Source organism: Odontesthes bonariensis, chromosome 6 (assembly GCF_027942865.1).
Source record: "Odontesthes bonariensis isolate fOdoBon6 chromosome 6, fOdoBon6.hap1, whole genome shotgun sequence".
Classification (NCBI taxonomy): domain Eukaryota; kingdom Metazoa; phylum Chordata; class Actinopteri; order Atheriniformes; family Atherinopsidae; genus Odontesthes; species Odontesthes bonariensis.
In genome coordinates this window covers 35,322,103-35,340,656 of record NC_134511.1, presented here as the reverse complement: position 1 = coordinate 35,340,656, position 18,554 = coordinate 35,322,103, and the positions used below count along the sequence as shown (strand labels likewise).

Below are 18,554 nucleotides of genomic sequence, written 5' to 3'. Positions count from 1 at the left end.
CAGATAACTCTCATCAAGCATTAGTCTGTTCTCCAAGCTCCACAATCACCTTGCTTCCTGTTCCTTAGCACTGCTTTTGGCCATGTTCTCCCACCATGCCTGCTTTAACTTCCACTAAGCTTTGGGTCTTTGTAAGAGCTAAGATGTCACCCCACTCATTTTCTTCTCACTGTTTTGCTTCCTCATTCAGCAGAATTTTCCTATTCATTGTATGGTGGAGTAGGGGTAAAAAAAAGAAAGAATCTATATTACAATTTCCCTCTTTTTGCCAGCAGGGTGGGGTACCATTAACATCCAAACCATTACAGAATCTAACAAAATAGTTTTTTTTGTTTGTTTGTTTGTTTGTTTGTTTGTTTCTTTCTTTCCCCCAGCACTTTACTCTGTGTACTAGCAAAAATGCACTCTGTTTCTTAGGGGAAAAAAAGGTCCAAAACACAAGTCTATTAAAATGTATTACATCAAAGGAACATAAAGAGTTAAAAAGAACAAAAAAACAACTTTTGTTTATACCATAAACAAAGCAAAATTGATTTATGGTGAATCATTTGGGAACACTGATGTAATTTGGGCGGTGACATTAAAAGTACATAGTTTAGTACCCAACCCTATTAGTTTATGTTTTATTTGTTGTTAAAAGTAAAGGAAAAACAATGTGATCCACTCATCTCTGGAAGAACAAGGGTGAAAATAATTATGTTAGTCAAAAAGCCACCGTTCTTTTCACGTTCATTGAATTACTCGTGACTGCTGCCAGTGAAACCATTTGTTTTTAGACTGATTCACAATCCAGGATGAGTGTAAGGTGGTCCCATGTGTCTATCAAGTGTATTCAGTTCTTTTAAAATGCTTGAAATGGGATCAATACATCCTAATTGAAGAAGCTTGGGCACTTTCATAGGAGCTGTACTCATTTGCAATTAATCTAACTAAAGAATTTATCCAGTACATTATATCTACAAAATATGTGCCGCCTGAGTGTTTAACACGTTGACTCCCAAGTCACGTAAAACTACGTTTTTACTGCCCATGCGTTGGCTCCCACATGGTAAAAATACGTTTTTACGTTTTTTTTATGGATTCTGAATCTATACATTCTAATGCACATTCTGTGTGATTTTTGTAATTATGTGATGAACAGAACTGACAAAGATGGCAGTCAAAAACTAGTGTCATCATTTGGACATTTTGATCATTACGCCAATGGCTTTGCGTCAACTCAAGAACAATTTTGATAACGCTGCATTGATTGTTGTGCATTTCCGCATTTTGTCCAATCGCACGTGTCGGTTTCCAGAGGGTGACGGTAAAGTAACATAAACAAACAACAAGAAGGAGAAGAAGACACGCGACAAGTCTAAGGAGGCGGTCTTATGAACAGGTTAGCTTTGACACATGCGACACGACGCAAATCCTCTGACCCGGATATGTATCTAAAGTGCCACAGGCTGAAAGAGCGCACCTTTCACAAAAGCCCTGATCTCAGTTTGTTGTTGATTTTGGTGGATACCCGCCTTGGTTTAGCTAAGGATAGCTCGCTAATGGCGGCACCTAGAGACACGCAGTTTTGACCCACAAAGAGTTTAAAGTCTCAGCTTTCAAACGAGCCATAACATGTTTCAGTGGCCCTATCACATAATATGCTGTGACTGTACAAAAAACGTCAAAAAAATGGTTTAGAACGCTGGTAGTCTACGACATAATTCTGTAAAAACCGCCGGTATTCAATGTGTTAACTTTGTTGGGCAGCTACTTCTATTCCTGAAACAACAAAAACAAGTCATAAATGCTGGACATATCTTTTTTTTTTCCTCAACATCAGCTCATTAACATTGTTTATTTTATTTGATATATCTTAACATTTTTACTCATATAATTTTGATTAATCTTAAATACTATTGTTGCAAAAACAGACCTTAATCATTTTGGTGTCGAGGTACACGATGAGCAAACCTGTCTATGCACTTCTATGCGTCTGTATCTCAGCCGCTTAACCAGTAAACAGTGAATATAATTTTTTAGACTTAATTTTTTGTTATGCTCGAATAAAACTATTCTCTTTTGTTTGTGACTAATCTCTATAAATGAAATAAATCCATCTTAAATGCCATGCCACTGTGTAGCTACCTTAAAATAGCTCTTTTGATATGTCAGCCCAGTCAAAAGTAAATATTTGATTAATAACCTGTCTGTGAAGTAACTCAGTCACTCTTTCTAATAATGAATAGGAGATGCAGGCAACACACTGGTATGACATATTTTCTAGCTTTGGGATAGTGCTGTTCATTTACACAAATACTGTTTGGATTTCAAACCTAGTGTGGCATTATTAGAGGGTTAAACTATCTGAAACTAACACTTGTTCCCTTCAACCCACCAGCAGCTGCTCGTAGCCGCAGCCGTTCCAACATAGCCCAGGAGGGGGAGGCAGAGGCCAGCTCCCAAGAGTCCCTGCAGGAGCTGATGCCAGAGGAGGTGCTGGTAATTTCACTAGGAACTGGTCCTCAGACTGTCCCTGGGATGATGTCAGAGAATGAGGTAATGTGATTTGAATTAATGTACTCATTTGCAGGGGAGATGATGATGTGATAAATTCACTGTAATATTATTTCCTGTCAGTGAAAGGGGGGGGGGGAGACCTCTTGGAGTCAACGTCATGTATTTTACAGTTCTTTGTGAATGCTGGTATTTATGCAGTTGATAGAAAACCTTGTTTCTCGTGTAAAACCAACTCCCTGATGCAAATGTAATTGTTTCATGCTGTCTTTGAACGAGGTAACACTTCTATCAATTATAGCTTGTGAGAAAATAAGATTCCAGCCCTAATGTGAGTGTCATAGTTATTTTTGTTTTTTCTTTAATATGCAAGCTCTTCCTCTCTCCTCTCTCCTCTGTCTGCAGGTTTTGAACTTGCAGATGACTGATGGGACGCAGGGGGATGGCACTACTGATGATACTAAGCTGCATGGTAAACCAGACAAAACACTGCGCTTCTCACTCTGCAGTGACAACTTGGAAGGAATCTCAGAGGGTCAGTCTGCAGCCTGATGACACATAGAGCTGAAACACTGCTGGATACAAGTTGCTGCCATATTTTCTTTTATATTTCAGATTAAAAAGAGTGTTTTACTAGATCTTTTTTGGAGTTTTGCGTTGTTGTCTGCATTTGTTTTTTTTTGTCACCCACATAAAAGTAGTTATTCTGTTTTGATCAAATTTTAAAGGCCGTAACTGGTCTATGATAAGCTTTGTTGTTGTTCAGCTGTCTGAGTGACTTTTTTTTCTGCAGGTCCATCCAATCGTTCCAACTCTGTGTCATCTCTGGACTTGGAGGGAGAGTCTGTTTCTGAGCTTGGAGCTGGACCATCGGGGAGTAATGGGGTAGAGGCTCTGCAGCTTTTGGAGCATGAGCAGGGTATGTGTTTGTATCTGTGTATCTTTCTAAAATCTTTTTTGGAAGCTTGTATGTATATTTGAGACTCAACCGTCCTGTAAACAAATGAGAGCCAGCAAAGATTGAAGATGAAAAATGAGCAGGCTCAGTCTAACTTTGTTTGTGATTGTGCGTCTCCTTCAGCCACTACACAGGACAACCTGGATGACAAACTACGCAAGTTTGAGATCAGAGATATGATGGGTCTGACGGATGACCGTGACATTTCTGAGACGGTCAGTGAAACATGGAGCACTGACGTGCTTGGCAGTGACTTTGACCCAAATATGGATGAAGATCGACTGCAGGAAATAGCAGGTGTGGCACAGTTTGGTTATATTTATATGTAGACTATCACTCTGTGCATCAGAAAGAAAATGAATGGATGTACACAGTCCATCAATTCACGGAACCCAGATATCCTCTGTTTTTAAAGGAGATTTAGTGAAATGTCATCACCTTGTGGTACTTTGGTGAAATAGCATCAAAAGGCCTCTCAGCCTCTGCAAAACTAAAACAAATCTGTATTTCACATTAATTTTCACTTTGCATTTATTAAAGAAAACTAAACTTTGTAGACTGCAATTTTCTTCTCTCACTTATAAACGTGTGTCTCTCTCTCTCTATATATATATCTCTATCTCTCGCTATCTATATCTATACACACACACACACACACACACACACACACACACAGGAAGGCTATTTTTTGGGTAAATATCTGTAAATTTCAAGGATTTGTAACGTATTGAAAATATATTAGTAGATTCCTTTAGACTTCATATTTTATTATTTCCATTTTAAATGGCTGGATCAGTGTTTGTTTTATATGCAGTTCCCCAAATTTCAACACAGTACAACATGTTAGGTATTAAATACAAGACCAAAGATGGATAATTAGTAAGGTTCCTTTTTTGAATCTAAAGACATTTACATCATTCTTCTAAAACTGACTCCTTAGTTCAACTGAATATGTAATTATCCACGTTATGCATGATAACAATTCACTGATCGGTAGTATACTGTGACGTTATTGAAATGCTGCTTCAAAGCTGTAGAAAAAAAAGAAGAAATTTAGACTTCAGTCTTTTTGTTGACATTCCTTGCCCTGCTTAGCTCTCTTTCTCTCTGACATTCACTCAGTCCCTGCAGTCTTATTGACCTTGGTTCCTTCTCATTTGCATCCACCATTTTTCATTCTTCGGAATATGGCGTTGGGGGACTTTTCCATCATTAAGTGAATTTACAGCGATTTCCTTATGTGTTTTCTCCAAGGGATTGGGTTATGAGATGCACATTAAATATCCATTAATACCTCATTATCCCACTGATAAGATTACCATGATAATGAGGCAGAAATTCTAATTGTTTCACTTCTTGTTGTGCCATTCATTTAATCATCCACCTGAAAGACAAGTAGTCTGCGCCCCTACCTTGAAGACTGTAAACATGGACAGCGGGGCAGCGCTCTCCCACTGCCAGGGAGAGCGCTGCCCCCGCCAGCAGCATCACACACTGTTGCCTCGGTGCATGCATACATGTGTGTGCGCGCACTATGAAATGGAAGCATTACATACCAGGGCAGTCAGCTACCACAAGTTGACATTTTTTGGTCTCGAGCCTTGGTAGTAACTCCCACTCACACCTGCTAGCTCTTCCCCCCTCCTCTGTGTTCTTCCGCCTTGTTAAGCCACAGCTTCCCAGATGGAGATGGAGGGACACTTTGCTGAGGACTTTGTGGGGACGTGGACAAAGCAGTAATTTGGTTGTGAATTATGCTAGGCTTAATCAACAGCTCAAAGTCATGGCCCTGGAGGCTAGTGCAGGATGAGATGTTACCATTAACCTCTGGCCTCTGGCACAGTGGTGTATGATCCTGTGGCTCGCAGTATTGTTTCTGAGTCTGAACCCCTCCGTGCGTCTCTGTGGGTCATATTTTTGCTTATCTCTAGCCATATTGCTGTTTTGTTTGAAAGTCATACACGAAGGCACAAAGTGATGGTGCAGTTTAATTTTTTATTAAGTTGCATATTAACACATTAAATCAGCACATACATCATTTTTGTTTTTATTGTAAATATATGTGTATATATAATATTTGAGCAATTTAAAGACCAACTAAATTAATAATTGGTTGATGGATCATGTGATATGGAAAAGAATCATTAGTTGCACCAGTACTGCTGTGGGATTGACCATTAAATATGAATGTGCATGTAAAAAGAGCCCGGTTCACATGACTCTCGTGTGTAAAATCTGAATAGTTTGTTTGCAGCTGTGGATGAGACTTCTTCCTGGTCCAACACTTTCCCAGAGAAAAAACACTTAATGCTGCTTGAGGAGGTTAACTCTTTGTTCTGTCTCTGTCCTCAGGGGCAGCTGCAGAGAACATGCTCGGCAGCTTGCTATGCCTTCCCGGCTCGGGTTCAGTTCTGCTCGACCCCTATGGCTCCACCATCTCAGAGACCACAAGTGAAGCCTGGAGTGTGGAAGTTCTTCCCAGTGACTCAGGTGGGGAGACAGGTTTTCTTCTGCTTATACCCGCACCTCTTGCTTTAGCTATTGTCTCGATTGTTCTTCGTCTCCATGACAGCCTCAGACTTGGGTTTGAATGCATGTGCGCATATTTATGTTTCTTCACTTCAGTGGGGGATGGGACACCAGGTGCAGCCGCACACTGCATTCCAAACTAAAAATGTGTGCGTGCATCTGTCATCATATTTGTGTGTACTTGCCTGTCTTTCGGGGCAGATCTGCCAGTGCCAGTAAAAGGCAGCTAAGAGTTTCCTTAGAGAGACCACCAGGTGTGTTTGCACCTGTGACAGAGCAGTGGGGAGGGAAGCACAAGGACAGCAGCTGTCCTTAGTTTACACTCGGCTTACATAGTGTCAGTTCTTTGTATGGCTAGACTTCACATGGAGCTGATTTGAGACCAGTAGGTAGATTATTGTCATACCACTAATCTCTAAGGACATCGTGCTTTAACAGTTGTGTTACCGTTTGAATGCAAATGCATTCTTTCACACCTCACTTTATACTTTACCTGCTGGTGTAAAGTGAACACACTGACCAAACCTTGTATAATTAAAGATTCTGTGCTTGACTCCTTAATTCTGAAAACCAGTGTTTTGTGAAAATCAATCGAGGGCTTTATTAACAGTGTTAAGTGTTTCTTTGAAATGCTTGAGCCTATGTTAATTGGAGTAATGCACTGTTTCAATATGTGCGGTGCCGAAATGACATGCATGAGTGTCTTGATTGCCTTTTGTTCCGTTTGCTGCCCTTGTTCGGTTCAATAATGGTGATATCCCAGGCTTGCTTCAAGTAGAGAGCTTGTTTCATGGCTAGGCAGCAGAAAACTGCACTCTGAAGAGCACTTCACCAACACATTACTACTAACGAGCATGCAAATGAGCACTGCTGCTAGTATGATGCCTCCGAGTTTGGCCCAACGGCTCTACAGGGCAGCCAAAAAGTTGGACGCAGTAGCTTTATTGTTTGATTTGGCAGTTATAAGACATGATCGAGTATGCTTTGTTATATTTCTTACATATGTGCAAACCCAGTCTCCTAATGATCATAACAGAGAAGGTGGTGGAGTTGGTAAATGACCATCATCTGTGGGGTTTGAGTTTTTTTTTCTTTTTCACACTTTAGGAGAGAATGAGACGCGCTCTTGCCTCACTTTTTCATGGAGAAATACTGTTTTCTTTTCCTCACGTTTTGGGTTGATCTGCAGAAGCCCCCGACCTGAAGCAGGAGGAGCGTCTGCAGGAGCTGGAGAGCTGCTCTGGAGTCGGCAGTACGTCAGACGACACTGAGGTCAGAGAAGTAAGCTCCAGACCCAGCACACCAGGCCTCAGTGTTGTTTCAGGTATACATTTAACTACTCCATCTCTTCCCCACCTCCAATTTGCGTGTCTTGTTTAGTTTTTATCAGCCGTATTATATGACTCCATTGTCCTTTTTTAATGGTTTGGAAAGTCATTAATTGAACTGCATTGTTAAATTTAGGTTAAAAAAACTAAACAAAAAAAACTTACCTAACTATCCTTTATTCTGTGCATAGCGGTCATGTTTGTTGCTGGGAGGGTTGTTAACCTGCATGGTGGCATTACTCTGAATTTTTCTATATGACACAGAGGTTAATGCTGGTCGTCTTGTCCATGGGCTCAGGCGGGCATGCAATGTTGACGTGCATAAAGTAGTATCCTAGATTAAGAAGCCAGTGGTGACATTCCTGGCTCAGCTCACAGTTAAAAGTTTAAAAAAAAGTCCCACAGGATCCAGCCGATGGATAGTCTACTTCAGATGATCATTCTTATCTGTGTCTATTCCTTAACCCATGGGAGCTTACGCTACCAATTTAAAGTTCCCAGTGGGTTCGCATCTGAGAGAGACCATACAGCATAGTCTAAAGAGAAAAATATCCTCTTTTGTTTGAAAACCTTTGTACATGGAGGGTTGTGCTTTTGTTTTTATTTATTTTTTTGCTATTTTAAGCTTGTCTGCTTCAAAGCTAAAACATCATTCGGTAGAGGTGATATTGAGTTACTTTTGTCCCGATTGTCAGCACAAGTGAAACTTTTATGTGCGGGTGCCCCAGGTATCAGTGCAACCTCAGAAGACATCCCCAACAAGATCGAGGACCTGCGGTCCGAGTGCAGCTCAGATTTTGGAGGGAAGGACTCTGTGACCAGTCCAGATGGGGAGGAGTCAAGCCAAGGTAGGAGAGTGTCACATCGCCACAAAACCATCACTCTGGTTTGTGTCTGGTCAGATCTACCTTTGCCAGGGCAAAGTCACTTCTACAGATTTTACTGAAGGGTTAAATCTTATTTTCTGGCTCAGTTGGCGAGTCAGGTTTAAACCCCAGGTTGTTATCCTCAGCAGTCTATATTTGTTTTTGGAATCACTGTTAATTGGCTCTTTTTTTTTTTTTTTTTGATGCTGTTGCAGGAGCCCATCAACTGACATCTCCACCTTCGCAGGCTGATTCCCTACTTGCCATGTTTGATCCCCTCTCCTCTGGAGAAGGTATTTTGGAGTCTCAAAATGTTCTACAGCTAGTAAGAGGAAAGATTTTCATTAAATCTCTGCCCTAATGGCATGGACTCACTGAACAGCTTGAGCTGTGCAACTTTTATCAGATTTACAGGACACATTATTAAAAGTGCAAATGAAATGTCATGTCATTCGACCTCATTTAGCATCCGAAATTCTTCTTCTTAGTCTGTGTTCCCGCATCAACATTTTTTTGATGCGTTTGTGGTGCAAGTAAATATGTAAAAGAGCAATAGTAGTGGCTCAGTGTCTGTGGCAAGGTGAAGGGATGACAGGTTGAGAGACCTCACCCCAGGCTCTTTGGCACTGTCCCCTTGTCCCACTGTGCTCATGGCACGGGGCTGCCATTGGAAGCTTTTCAGAAGAGAGTCTACCCTTGGAACAGGTGGCCTACCTACACCTAGGGCTCATCTCCCACCAACATCTCTCTTTAGCATTCTTCCCCCCCTTTTGTGTACACCCCCCCTCCATTATGTTGAGCAGTTTTTCTTTAGAAACAGGGGAGATGTCTTGGTATAGAACAGCACTACTTGATTTTTAGAAAATAAGAATGATTTACAACTTTTAAAACAGTTTTGAGTATTGTCCAGTTTTATTTAGCAGTAATATCGTACATTCTCTCTCATCTATTTTCTGACTTTTCACCCTTAGGCTCCACCACTGGGACAATAGTTAGGCCCAAAGTGCACTACGTCAGGCCCCCTCACCCTCCCCCTGATCCTCCTATCCCTGAAGCCAGTGCCCTGGGGCCGGACACGCGCCACTCTCTTGTCATGCCTCACTCTTTGGCCCAGGTTGAGCTGGAGCACACCAAGCAGCGCCACTCCTTCCCTGACAGGCTTGTCCGCAGCCGAAGCTCTGATATAGTGTGCCCAGGCCGCCGGCCCACAAGTGACCCCGGCCTTAACAGGCGGGTTGCAGTTGAAGAGCGTGACCCTGCCGGAGCTTTTGCCTCAGGACCATCGTCATCGCCAAGCAAGGACTCTCTCAAAGGAGAGGTAACGGGCTATATAGTTGTGCTGTGCTTGTGCACAGATGTGCTTCTGAGTAACTCTTCCCAGTATTTAACACTTTTAGATAAACCAGTTGCTGGTGTACAGTTATATTATGTTTATTTCAACTGAAAGGTGGAGGACAGGAAAGACAGTGATGATGAAAAGTCTGATCGCAACAGACCATGGTGGAAGAAACGCTTTGTGTCAGCCATTCCCAAAGGTAAGGATTGGTCCACTTGGTCATTTTAACTTCTGTTCATATAAAAGTGATTCTTTTGATTGCAGTGCCCCTTTGTTTTTGTCGAAGTGGAGAAAAAAAGAGTTCTCTTAATCATCATTGCCTGGAAATATTACACTTTGAAGACCAGGGCGAAACCAGTTTATAATGTGAGAAAGAGTATGATGATTCATGATGTCCACTGCATTGCTGATTGAGTTTCACTCGGAAACTGATGTTTCTTGTTTGAAGTTACTCCAGAGATGTGTCCGGTTCTTGTTCTCTCAGGTCTTCAGATTTATACAGACTTTTCAAATTTAATCAGTCATCAGAGAAGGTTTAGCGCTGTAGATTGTATGGCTGAAGCCCTCCCAGCAGTGCTGTCAGCCAGCGGCTAATGGTCATTAGATAGACATAGTTGTCATCAGCACTGATAGATGATACATCTCTCGTTGCAGTTCTACTCTATAACCATCTCATACATCTGTCTGGAAAATAATGAGCTGTGCCCACATGGAAGGTCTGCTTATTACTTTGAGATGATATTTCTTTCATAAACAATAAATTGATACCCATAAGATAGAGAACTCTGCACATGAAGAAGAAGAGAGCTGCGAAGCCTGATTTCCCCCCCCCCCCCAGCCTCTCTCCACACCATTGTAGAGACCGTTGTGTTTGTCCTGTTGCTCTGCATGGTGACACACAGTCAGTTGTCCTGCAGAGCGGCAGCGTGTGCTTGAAAGGCCAATTCTGTCTGTTGTGTTCCTCACAGTGCTGTATTGGACGGCTGAGAGTGATGTCCCAGGTAATGCTTCCATGCTGTTGTCACTGAGCTAGCTTTACTGCTGGAGCCAGCGGCTGCGTGCCACGCTGCTTTTTAGATGCTGCCTTAGAGCTGTAGACTTGTGATGTGACATGATACAGCCTGAATTCAGACGATCGCACTCCCCATCCATGCATCCATTTAGCACCCCTGTTCTGTTTTTTTTTTTTGTCCCAGTGTCATCTCATTGTATGCATAACACAGAATGTCAGTATAGAGATGCTTCACCCAATTTTTCAGATGTGTTGCCGAACTGTAGCCTCCGTCATTTTTGTTTGTCCTGTTGGCACCATGTGTTAATCAGATAAGCATCACTAGGATTGTTTACATCTCTATACACTGAACGTTTTATCAGTTACAGTGAACCTTTGTGATATTCTGCTCCCAAACAAAGGTTTAACTCCCCATTTTCATTTTCTTTTGCTTTTCTCTTACTTTGCTTATTTTTTTGGTACTGTACTGATGGATCAGTGAAATTGTTCATCACAGTACATCCCATTAAGTATTTTGAAGTATAAACAGGTGACTCACAATCACCTGTCAGTCATCAGGTAATGGTAAAAGTGACATCTCTCCACTTTATATTCAGTATTTTTATCTCATCCACAGCTCCTATTGCAGCTTTTAGGAAAAGAGACAAACAGGAGAAAGATGACATTGCACCGGAGCGTGTCCCACAAGGTCAGCAATGATTTTTTTCAACCCTTTTTAGACATATCCATTATCATGGGTTTAATTTTAATGCAGTCTGTATGTTGGTGTGGGGTATCTCAGACGACCCGCTGCCCAGACAGAGCACCCAAGCCCAGGCTGCTGAGGACATCCTGGACAAGTATAGGAACATCAAGAGGACCAGTCCAAGCGATGGAGCCACGGCAGGAGCCTCCTACGATGGAGCTGGAGGTCGGGGAATAAAACGGGCTCTTACGCACATGACATACTAATGCAGTGGACTAAGTAATAGTTTCATGTTGTACTTTTGTATGTTTTCACAGATCTTTGTGTCGACGACAACGTGCATGACTCTCCAAGAGAAGACGCACTGCAGAACATTTCCACGGATGACCTCCCAGACTCCGCCAGCCAGACAGCACAGCAACATGATTTCAAGTTCTCCTTCAGGTCTCACACTCCAAATCTTGTGTTAAACTCATCTGACAAACAGTTGCTTGACACGCTATTGTTTTTCTTAGTAATGATTTCTTCGATGTTGATTAGAATCTTTTGTTTGTTTTCCAGTGATGCAAAGAAGAAGTTGAGGCTGGCTTTGTGTTCTGCAGACTCAGTAGCTCTCCCCATCATGACAGCAGCAACCACGAGGAATGGGCTGCCTGATCATATGGATCCTGAAGGTAGGGGACCTTGAGTGTCTGTGCTGAGTGTGCCCTATGTTCGTACTTCAGTTCGTAGTAATCTCCTTTTTGACTTTCACCCAGCTGAACTCAATGGGTATTACAGTTAATTTATTTATCTTTTTAAACTTTTTCAGGCATTGTTGCAGTGGGACATTGATTATGACGAAGGATCAATTTAAAACATGTGTAACCAACTACACAGCATATTTATTAAGCAAGTTTTACAAGTTCTTTAGAGTGTAGGTACCTTTGTATCACATCTCCATGTGGAGCAAGGTGCATGTCCCCCTCCGCTGGCGAAGATCCAACCTGCTAAAAGTGTCCTTAAGCAAGTTAGCAACTCTGCTCAACCTCTAACTTCTAAATCACCTTTGAACGTATGGGGCAAGGTTGGATGAAAATTTGCTGACTTTGTAAAGATGCTATTTAACTTTAGATAACTATTTGACCACATAGATTAATATTGGCTCATTAATGTGTCGGAACAGCTCTCATATGTTGAACAAGGACCGTGGCGGGTAGAAAGAGAAGTGCTGTGGTTTACATTCAAATCTTTGTTGCCTTTCAGGCGCATCAACATACGGAGGTGGCAGGTTGATTAGATTACAGCACCAGCCGTTCTTTTGTCAGCGGGGAGAAGTGTCGTCTAATGCTGTCTCTGTCTTTCTTTTTCTCTCAGACAATGAGATCGTCTGCTTCCTGAAGGTCCAGCTAGCAGAGGCCATCAACCTTCAGGATAAGAACCAGATGGCCCAGATTCAGGAGACCACACGCTGCGTCAGCCGCTTCGATGCACGCACCTGCAGAAAACTGCTGGCTGCCATCGCTGAGGATTACAGGTAAATCTGGAGAGAGGAGATGCGCTCGCTTAAGGCAACCCCCCGAGTCTCACAGTTAGCGATGTTTGATGCATATTGTTGTTTCAGGCAATTGCAGAGATGTAGCCTGGAGAAAGATAAAAAGTAACCACCTGCAAAATTTTGTGTGTCTCCTCAAGAAAGCGGGCTCCATACATAGCTTATCTAACCAGGTGTCGTCAGGGTCTGCAGACCTCACAGGCCCATTTGGAGAGGCTCCTCCAGCGGGTGCTGAGAGACAAGGAGGTGGCGACTCGCTACTTCACCACTGTCTGTGTTCGTTTGCTTCTTGAACACATGGAGTCCAAGATGCTTAACTTCATCAAAGGTATTTCAACATTTTCACATATCCGACCCATAAAAGAAAACTGGGTGAATGTATACACATTTGGCATGTATGTCCTGTATTCATAAAGATCTGTAACATTTTCCTATAGTTTTCATTTGTCTTTCCAAGTGAAAAGCTGGGAAAAAAAATCCTAGTGCCACAGATTCTCAAGTTGCACTGCATATCTTGTGCAAGGGTTAAATCGACTGTTTCTGGATTTGCCTCCAGCTTTCCAGGGGTGCACAGCATCTGATGACAAGACGGCAGCAGTAGAGGATTTTCTGCGCTACTTGTACGGTGCCATGGCCCGTGATGCCATTTGGCAGTATGCAAGCGAGGACCAGCTGCAGGACGCCCAGATGGCTATCGAGCGCAGTGTTATGAACCGCATCTTCAAACTGGCCTTCCACCCCAATCAGGATGGAGACATTCTCAGAGACCAGTGAGTAACTCTAAGAACTAGGAAGCCAAACAAACTGACAGGTATTTTACTGATAAACAACACAAACTCATGAGAGTTAGAGTAAACAAAGAGTCTGTCGTCTGTGATTTAGAACATTTCTCTCCAATATAAGTCATTTGACCATGTGATCATTGTGTATATGCATCACACTTTTTAGCTAATGTTTACTACATAGTTCCATAACTTACCACATTTTCTTAACATCTGGAATGGCTGACAATCACTGTGTACACAAGTGCAGTGTAAAAATGGCTGCGCATGTGATATACTGTTGGAAAGCTGAGATTTTTGTGATTTGGTCGATGCAAAGATGATCAATCCTCACTTGTAACGCCTCTCCGTCTCTCTTTTCCCAAGTTGGTCCCAAACAATCCAGCTCACTAAGAGTTTCCTTCATACAGTCCCTCAGTTTGCTGTAGCATCATTTCAAGTAAACCCCCGGCTGTGCATACACTGTATTCTGGGTATATGAAAAAGGTTTAAAATGTGGCAGAACTCGCTGTAAAACTTAATCTATGCTTCTGGACGTTGTGTTGACTTACGCTCGTTGTGACAATGATGCATCAGGTGGAGGAAATATTAGATAAAGAGACACTCTTTTGAGGACCTGATGGAGCTGTTTTGGGAGAGTTTCTGGACATACGTTTAGAAAGAGTTGTGTGAAGTTAAAGAAAATGTTTTATGTTTTTTTTTTTGTGCTTTTGTTATTACATTTGGACATCAGGCTGTCGTCTGATTATGTTTTCACAATTGTTGTCCTGTACAGGCATGCTTGTAGAAAACAATTCAGATGTGTATCATTTATTTATTCAACACTTACAATTATTCAGAAGGGTTAAAATCCAGCATTTACTCCATGTGGTTCCATAAAAGCTTTCATTTTACTTTGTGTATATCAAAAATTGTCATTTTAAGATTTCCAAGAATGAGAAGGTGTTAAAATAATTGAAGTGATAACTCCTTAGTCTTTGGGACTGACTGGAAAATTCAACTTGATGTGTGTTGTGGATTAGCTGCATGCTTGGATAGAACCATGTGAACCTTCTGTGCGGTGTTAAACTGTATTCTTTTCTCACTCTCAGGCTTTTCCATGAACACATCCAGCGGCTCTCAAAGGTTGTGACAGCAAATCATAAAGCAATGCAAATCCCAGAGGTACCATCATGACTTTTTTTTTTTTTTTTTTAGCATTCCTGGAAAATGAAGATATGTATTGATGTTCAGAGATTTTAAAAGTTGTTCATCTTTCCCGGTTGCAGGTTTACCTTAAAGAAGCTCCCTGGCCATCTGCACAGGCTGAGATTAGGACCATCAATGCATACAAGACGCCACGAGACAAAGTGCAGTGCATACTGCGCATGTGTTCCACCATCATGAACCTTCTCAGTCTAGCCAATGAAGACTCTGTGCCGGGAGCAGATGACTTTGTCCCTGTACTCGTCTTTGTCCTCATAAGGGTAAGTCTTCATTCTCCTGGCTGTACTTGCTGACATTGGGCTTAATAATCGGATGTAATTTTGTCAACTTTTATAATTTCCAAGGATTTGTACTGATCACTTGTTGACTTTCTTGTCAATGAAGATTAAGAATAATCATCTAAAAATCCTCTCACAAACTGACTGTAATTGCAGTGCGCCATAAAGGCTGCTATCTGATAACCTGTGTGCATATATTTATCTTATTTACATATTTCTGATTATAAGCTGTACGCTGTTGCATGAGGTTCTTTGAGCGGCTAATGTGGGCCCATCCCCACATCTCCTCCCCTCCAGGCAAACCCGCCCTGCCTGCTGTCCACCGTTCAGTACATCAATAATTTCTACGCCAGCCGGCTGAGTGGGGAGGAGTGCTATTGGTGGATGCAGTTCACTGCAGCGGTGGAATTCATTAAGACCATCGACGATCGCAAGTGAAGCAGAACAGCCACCTGTATGGGCAGACTGCGGGGGAAGGAGCCGGGAGACTGGGAGGCTTCCCAACCAACTGCTCCCTCTGCACAGCTTAGAAAACCTGGCCGTCAGCCTGCTCTTTATTTGTATAGCTTGTACATAGCCAGAGACATTGAAACATTACAAAGTATATATTACTGTACTTGTGTGGACAAATCCAGGTTTAAGCCGTTGTGGGGAAACAAAGCGGCTTTGGGGAAAAATTGGCAACATATTAACTCTGAATCTGATTTGAATTTCCTTTTATCCTTTTGTCTCTTGTGTCAGGTTCTTTTTGGGCTCTGTGTTAGGAATTTTATATATACACAATTACCAATATGACATTAAATCAATGTAAAAGATAATCCTATATAAAGGGACCAGACTTCCTTGGTGTGATCGCAGATTTTCGTTTTGTTTTTCACCCGGGTGAGAGTGAAGGGCGTCCAAACAAATTACAATATAATGTTCATGAAATGCATTTTGACGCAGGGATTTAAAGTCATAGCTACTGATGGGATTTAATGACTTCTGAACACTGAGATCAATACACAGTTGACAATACTTTCATAGGGTTAGTGTACCATACAGTTGGGCAGCTTATTTCCTGAATAGTTTACTTAACTTTATTCCCAAACATGCATCAATTTGGACATCAGGCCCTACATATTTATATGAAATTAAATGTATTTATTTCTGTCATTCTATTTAATGCTTTATCTGATTTTTAAGGACAAGAAAATGCATATCATATCCATTCAAGATGTCTGAGGCAAGTAAAAATAAAACTTGCTTGAAATGCTTGAGTTAGGAAGGCACCTTAGCACTGAGTAGCCCCTAATTGTTGTTGCTGGGCAGTTAAGATGTACAGGGTCAACTCATGCACAGTGTAGTAGTGGCATTTAGGGATGTATTGAAAATAGTGCCTTTGAGGTGGGGCGCTCTTCACATGTAGTTTTTCCTCTTTCTTTTTTTTGAAATCCAAAATGAGCATTATTCCCTCCACACTCTGGGCATCTCCCTCAGAAACCTTTTGTCCAGCCCTCGGCGTTGGGAACTTGGACATCTCCACATCTCTGATTGTCATGGCTTCGTCCCTTTAATGCTCCTGAGTCGGAACGAAAAGTCCCTTTGGTATTCTAGATCCTACCTCAGAGTTGAAGCCAGTGAGCCTGTTGACGGTAACTGTCCTGCATTGATTGACAGCAGAGCACTGGATCATTTTTGCACAGATTAAAGATGGCAAAAGAAGCGATTATGATGGCGGAAAAGTTGGCTATTGACCTGCTGTGATGCTTGTTGTGGTCTCATCGCCCTTTTTTTTTTTTTTTTTTTTTTTTTTTTTTTAAATAATTTCCAGCCTTTGTTCGTGAACAAAGACGTTATTAGTTTCGTGACATTATACCTGAGATGCCACATGTGTCTACGTGGGCAAACTATTTTGGCTCTACCTCCTCATAAGTTCAAGAAAAGGGACTCATATTTATGTGCACTTATATTTTGTTTTTTCCCCAATTTGGTGTGCTGTGATATCAAAGTGTCATTGTATTTTTCCAGATATAGCTCAAGCATGTCTTTAATTATCAAAAATGACTAAAATTCTTTTTTTTTTTTTCTTGAAATCCTGTTCAACCCTTCATTTTTGTGCGCAAATGTGCCACGTGTAATATAGTTTTTCTTTTTTTCTTTTTTTTTTCAATAATCCATTACTTTTCACAGTTACTGACCTGACAGCACAATACACAGTAGGATAGAAGAGCAAATAATCAACACTATTGACTTGTTACTGACTTGCGGTTTATTCTAAAGTGGTTGGTGTAGTATGTGAGCGTGGTTCTTGTCTTGTGAGCGTGTGTGAGATGCTTGTGTGACTGGTTGACCCTCTGCCTCCTCTTGCATGAAGTCATTGAATGGTCTGTACATTCTCAATCATGATGAACTGTAGAATAGGATTAGTTTGTGCCACAGGCCAGTAATTGAACCTGCAAGAGGATGCAAAGCCTCTCTTTGTGTCCGTGATACTTGCATATCAGAAGTCAATCCATTTTGCACAAAACAAATGTATTTTCCTGGGATCTCTGACAGGGAGCAGTGCATTTGGACATGCCCTTTTGGCCTTTATCATTTAGCATAACTGTTGTGATTAAAACTATATTGAACTAGCAAAATTAAGCACCTCGCTATTACTCTTTCAAGCTGGTGTAAATTCACGTTAAGTGGGCGACATCACAAATCCTTTTAATCTCTGCCTACAACGGCACCCAAACAAGTTCATGTGTATGTGCAGTGCACTTCCTTGCAGAGTTGGTGTAATCAATTTGATGAGAAAGCCATGCGCTGGAAAATCAGGTTGCAGGTTGCATCTATACTAATTAGGTTTATGTGATGTCACTTTAATTGGGAATACATACTGCACAAATTTGATAAAATTATTTGTACCTGGCTCGTGCGTCAGCGTGTCCTCGGCCGACGGCAGCAGTTATGAAATGAGTACTGACGAATGCTCCAACTCGCTGCACGAACATACACAGTCGTTTCAGCAACTGTTAATTTAGTCTTCATTGTTTGCAAACGAGCAAGCTAAAGAGTTGGTCTGTTCTTCAGAGCTGTGCTGCTCTGCTCCCTGTACAATTGAGTTGAAAAGCTGAGCAGACAAAAATTGAGGAGGAAAAAAATAAAAAGTTACATCTTGCATCTAATTTAAAATTAAATTGTAAACTTGCACAACTCTGACATGCGGGGAAGGCTGGTTTGTCTTTACTGTGATTAATGCATTATGTAATTCTTTAAAAACAATAAAATAAGCAGACATTCCCCCCCCCCCCCTTTCTTTTCCTGGCTCTTCAGATGCATTTTCTCGGCAAGAAAAAATACCAAACCATCTGCACAGTAGTGTTTGATTATTCTGTGTTTTCTTGGGCAGTTGGAGGCACATCTTTCTGACTGTACACACATTGGCACAGAAGGTAAAAAGAAAAAAGAAAAATGTATGAAATATAATTGTAAGTTGGTGCAGTGGAGCAGCATCATCCAATCTAGCAGCCACAAATAGCAAGTTCTCAGCAAACATTTCATTACTGCTGACAAGTGT

At 41.5% G+C, this 18,554-nt stretch overlaps 1 protein-coding gene across 9 annotated transcripts in view; it reads left to right on the top strand.

Annotated features, from left to right (window-relative positions):
• Positions 1 to 18,277, top strand: part of gapvd1 (GTPase activating protein and VPS9 domains 1) — a 32,820-nt gene extending 14,543 nt beyond the window's left edge. For 3 of the 9 annotated variants that reach the window (XM_075468525.1, XM_075468524.1, XM_075468521.1), the window contains 21 exons: positions 2,384 to 2,538; positions 2,902 to 3,031; positions 3,290 to 3,415; positions 3,578 to 3,751; positions 5,807 to 5,944; positions 7,173 to 7,307; positions 8,040 to 8,159; positions 8,393 to 8,470; positions 9,149 to 9,495; positions 9,625 to 9,712; positions 10,482 to 10,514; positions 11,142 to 11,213; positions 11,307 to 11,435; positions 11,528 to 11,654; positions 11,772 to 11,884; positions 12,567 to 12,726; positions 12,885 to 13,072; positions 13,301 to 13,514; positions 14,618 to 14,690; positions 14,795 to 14,992; positions 15,308 to 18,277. In XM_075468525.1, coding sequence (XP_075324640.1) covers positions 2,384 to 2,538; positions 2,902 to 3,031; positions 3,290 to 3,415; positions 3,578 to 3,751; positions 5,807 to 5,944; positions 7,173 to 7,307; positions 8,040 to 8,159; positions 8,393 to 8,470; positions 9,149 to 9,495; positions 9,625 to 9,712; positions 10,482 to 10,514; positions 11,142 to 11,213; positions 11,307 to 11,435; positions 11,528 to 11,654; positions 11,772 to 11,884; positions 12,567 to 12,726; positions 12,885 to 13,072; positions 13,301 to 13,514; positions 14,618 to 14,690; positions 14,795 to 14,992; positions 15,308 to 15,448 — 2,939 coding nt within the window. In that variant the 3' untranslated portion in view covers positions 15,449 to 18,277. Of the gene's footprint in view, positions 1 to 2,380; positions 2,539 to 2,901; positions 3,032 to 3,289; positions 3,416 to 3,577; positions 3,752 to 5,806; positions 5,945 to 7,172; positions 7,308 to 8,039; positions 8,160 to 8,392; positions 8,471 to 9,148; positions 9,496 to 9,624; positions 9,713 to 10,481; positions 10,515 to 11,141; positions 11,214 to 11,306; positions 11,436 to 11,527; positions 11,655 to 11,771; positions 11,885 to 12,566; positions 12,727 to 12,884; positions 13,073 to 13,300; positions 13,515 to 14,617; positions 14,691 to 14,794; positions 14,993 to 15,307 lie in introns of all 9 variants that reach the window. The other 6 variants (XM_075468520.1, XM_075468523.1, XM_075468519.1 and 3 more) reach the window with 3 other exon arrangements.
• The last annotated feature ends 277 nt before the right edge of the window (positions 18,278 to 18,554 follow it).